This window comes from Sebastes fasciatus, chromosome 6 (assembly GCF_043250625.1).
Source record: "Sebastes fasciatus isolate fSebFas1 chromosome 6, fSebFas1.pri, whole genome shotgun sequence".
Classification (NCBI taxonomy): domain Eukaryota; kingdom Metazoa; phylum Chordata; class Actinopteri; order Perciformes; family Sebastidae; genus Sebastes; species Sebastes fasciatus.
In genome coordinates, this window is record NC_133800.1 from 7837849 (window position 1) to 7842139 (window position 4291).

Here is a 4291-nt window from a genome sequence, read left to right on the forward strand (position 1 = left end):
CCAGGTGGAGCTGTGCAGGGTGGATGTGGAGCTGTGGCCCTGGGGTATGGACCGAGGACAGGTCTGCAAGAAACTAGAGATTAGCACCAGCTCTGATCCGCTACCCACCGAGAATTTTGGCCAAGGCCACAAAGGGGTTCAGCAAAAGAAACAAATGAAGGTAACGGACCAGAAACAGAGCAGAGAAAGACAACAAGAGCATGACAGTAAGTCTCGACAGAGTAATGGCCACCAGTGGAGACGTCAGGCCCAACGGTGGGGTGAAGAGGCTCTAGATGAGCCTCAACAAAGAGGCAATGCGTTCAAGTCAAACACTGAATCCAGTAATCCTGAACCAGAGTTTAAACTGGTGGGTCGTTGTGAACTTAGGGAGGAAACCCCAGTCTGTTTCACACGTTCAAATTTCCGTCCCCGGCCCCCGTTCCTCTCCACACTACCTCCACAACCTGCGAACTGTCGGCAAGAGGACCTGTGGAGTCGGGGTCTGCTTTCATTAGGCGCCGTGACACAACTTCGCGTGACTCTGCCATTTGGCGGTGCAGCATCTGCTCTGGGGCTCAAGGCTTTGGCCGTGTGGGGACAACCTGCTCGCTGCTGCTCTGCAGAAGAAGTGGAGAGGGTTAAAAGAGTCCATGAATCCAGCCAGAGACGGCTGCCAAGACCTGTGTTTTTTGCCCCTTCTGCAAGCCTGGCAAAACCACCACTGCAAGCAGCTACACCTCCAAGGTATGTGTTTGTGAAGCAAAAGAAAATATTTCAGTATAATCTGCTTGTTGTCTCATACTAATAAAGGGTATTAATTTTCTTACACTGTTGATAATTATCTGTTGGCTTTTTGTCTGACTCCAGCAATCTTTCCATCCCAGAAGAGTTCCTTGACAAGATAACCCAGGAGGTAATGATGCTGCCCATGCTGCTGCCCAGTGGTGTGTCAGTGGACAACACCACGCTGGAGGAGCACCAGAAGAGGGAAGCCACTTGGGGTCGACCCCCGAACGATCCCTTCACCGGCGTCCCGTTCACCTCCACCTCCCAGCCTCTTCCTAACCCCCAACTGAAAAGCCGCATTGACCACTTCATCCTGCAGACAGGGATGACGAGGAGGGACGGGATGTTGGGGAGACAGGGAGAGGGAGAGAATCCACAGGCCTCGAGACTTATAGCCTCCAAGGTGGATGGACAGTCCCAGTACTCGCCATGTCTCAGGGAAAGCTCAATAAACAACAATGATAGTCAATATAATACTGGCACCAGAAACAGGACTACACAAATAGAAAACGCTGGAATAGGACATTCGTCAGATAATCACACATTTAACCCCCAGCCCCTTAGTGCAGAGAGTAAATCAGAGTTGGGGAGAAGAAAGAAACGAGAACTAAGTGGAATTTCCAAAGAATCAACAGAAGATTTGACAGCTGAGAAGCAACTACTACCTCAAACAAAAAGACCAAGAAATGATGCAGTTTCAGGTGAATATAACATTCTGTAAGATCTGAAAACATGTTTGCACCATTTTTTCTCCTGCTAAATTGTCTATTGTATCGATGTTTACTCTTTCACCATACTTCTTCAGTCCCCAGCTGCAGCTCTCATGAGCAGCGTTTGTCAGCCAGTCTGGACGAGGCCCTCTTCTCCGCCCTGCAGGGCCGACCCTCCTTCACCTCAAACTTGTCTCAGCAGAGACGGCTTGGTCTTGACTCTGAACCACTGAACTCCTCACAGCACTGTCAGACTGCAGGAACTCCAAGCATGCCACCAGGTAGGATTTAGAAAAGTCTACTTTGAAACAGTTCCTTACAGGAATTTGTCACCCACAAAATGACCATTTGTATATCAATTACTCACCTTGAATTCTTGGAAGAAAACCTTGTTACTCTCGCATGCCTCCACAGTGAATGGAGAATCTGAAAAAGAAGTAAATCCTTGATGAATTGAAGTAAACGGAGGCCAGGTTTAACAGCAAAACTATATCAAAAATGTGTTTACAAATGCTCACACAACTGGTGCAGTATAATCCAAGTCTGGTTTATCCTGTCGTATGCTCAGTATTTAAAACACGTCAACCACCGTTTCATGCAGGGACTCGCAGCGTGCATGTGCAAGCATGAGTTGGTAGTGGCGGAAGTTTTTTAAATAGTACGATTTTGGCGAAAATGCATGTGTTTGGGAAGTACTGAGCATACGACTGGATAAACAAGATTTAAACAGATTTCTTATATAGTTTTGCTGTTGTTGAACGGTGACCCCATTTACTTAGATTCATCAAGACTTTTCTCTGTTTTTTGATTCTCCGTTCACCGTGGAGGCTTGTGACAAAAACAAAGTTTCAACAACAAAGAATTCAACACGCTGTGACTAATTTATATACAAATTTGTCATTTTGAGGGTGAAGTATTCCTTTAAATCTTTTCAGTGTCAAAACATACAACCCTCTGTAAATATAAAAGGTGATTTTAAAATGTGATTCTGTCATAGCTCACTCATTCAGTGGCTAGTCTGATGCTGCACTTCCTGTGGACAAAATGGAGTATACATGTAGGGCAATTCATTGCAACCAAAAGACCTTCACATAACACAGATTCATTGTTGAAAGGCATTCAGCTGTGCAGGAAATCTGAGAATCTTGTTGATTAAGAGAAAGGATGGTAAACTAAAGATTTCATTTACAACACATAACAAAAGAATTCCTGAAATGCACTGAAAAACACTAACATATGACTGTGTTGGAGTTTTGACAAGTGTTCAGTGTTTCTGATCTCTAATGATAAATCAATATGAATCCACTGACTGTTTGATTGATCTTCCCTCACGTTTGGTCGGCAGGTGAGAAGACGTGCTCTGCTTGTTCCTGTTCGGTCTCCGCTTACTCCAAATCTGCATCATCCATCTACCGTTTAACCTGCGGTCACTTGCTCTGCCATTCCTGCCTGCGGAGTGAATCACAACCACTAAACTCTGTCACTATAGCAACATCCAATCACATCTTATGTCCGGCCTGCCAAAGCCCTACACCACGCAGTGATGTCATACGCGTGCATCACTGACGGATGCCGTGGAAAAAGGGCAAACCTACGCCTTTCTAGAGCCTGTGAAGAAGTGAGGAGGATTGCTCCGAAGGTGAAGACGGGATTGTACTCAAGCCGTGACGTTTTAGCGTTGCGACCATGTTGAACTCAAAGTGGAAAAAAACCCATTTACAGCTGAAAGTTACGGATCGGCAGAACATTTTATTTGTAGGTTGTTTACTTGGTTTGATGCTGTCTTTACAGATGTGATACTGTATGTTTGACAGTTGTTGGATTATATGATAATATCCATGACATTATTCATTCCTCATTTCTATATTTTTGTATTATTTCTATATTATTTCTTATTCACACGCATCCCCCCCCCCTCCCTGCCATAGTTTTTTCATCGAGCATTGAAATGTGGTTGCAGCCTTGGTTCTGCAGCCTGAGACCCTGGGTGAGTAGATGTGTTGAGGATGCACAAAGAAAAAGGTTGGGTGACAAAAGTAACAAGAGGACAGAAGAATTCAAGTGGATTTTGAGACGACTCAAGGCTGTGGTCATTGTGAAGAAACATATACCGGGTCATGCTCAGCCTTCCCCTCTCCACTCTATTCACTTTACACTCCCCACACTCTGTGGTAGGTTTTCTTGTCTTAAGAGAGAAATGTGGGAATGAAATGTAACCGATAAGGACTTCTCTGGACTGTTAATGTACTACTTTTTTGATGTGTTAATATTAAATTGTATGTTCTGGCATTAATTCCCACAATGGCAAGTGTTTATCAGGTACTGAAAAGCTGAACTTCTTTAACGTTGGTATAATTTGTGTTATGCCTCTATGGTATTATTTCCTAGAACTGTTTTTCCTTTAAGGTGCAGTGTTAGGAAATAAATGTTTGTCTCCTGGCAGAGGCTACAAGTCCTCCAGAGTGTCCTTGCCCACATATTCATCCTAATTACTTCTCATGAGCCTTTTATTGTGAGCACAAAGAGGTTAAATGGACCAAAGTCAGGAAAAACAGTGCTTATTGGGCTTCACAATCACAAATGGCACAGTTTACGTGTTGGTTTCCCTGACAACATTAAGCTTAACCAAGGTCATGATCCCGTATCCGCTCCGGTACGGCTGGAATCAGTTGTTCTGCATGTGAAAGGGAGACACTAGCTGCACTGTTTGAGCTATACAAGTGGTAAATAAAGCACTTAAAATTATACAGAATCAGACTGTGTATTGGATTGGTACTACTTGTCAAATTGACTATTTTTTTTCCTTTATACAT

The 4291-nt window shown here is 44.1% G+C and overlaps 1 protein-coding gene across 1 annotated transcript in view; it reads left to right on the top strand.

Annotated features, from left to right (window-relative positions):
• Nucleotides 1–4000, top strand: part of ubox5 (U-box domain containing 5) — a 9992-nt gene extending 5992 nt beyond the window's left edge. The window contains exons 4-7 of the mRNA XM_074637455.1: nucleotides 1–726; nucleotides 850–1469; nucleotides 1574–1759; nucleotides 2824–4000. The exon at nucleotides 1–726 is cut by the window's left edge and continues 20 nt beyond it. Coding sequence (XP_074493556.1) covers nucleotides 1–726; nucleotides 850–1469; nucleotides 1574–1759; nucleotides 2824–3044 — 1753 coding nt within the window. The 3' untranslated portion in view covers nucleotides 3045–4000. The remainder of the gene's footprint in view (nucleotides 727–849; nucleotides 1470–1573; nucleotides 1760–2823) is intronic.
• Nucleotides 4001–4291: the final 291 nt, after the last annotated feature.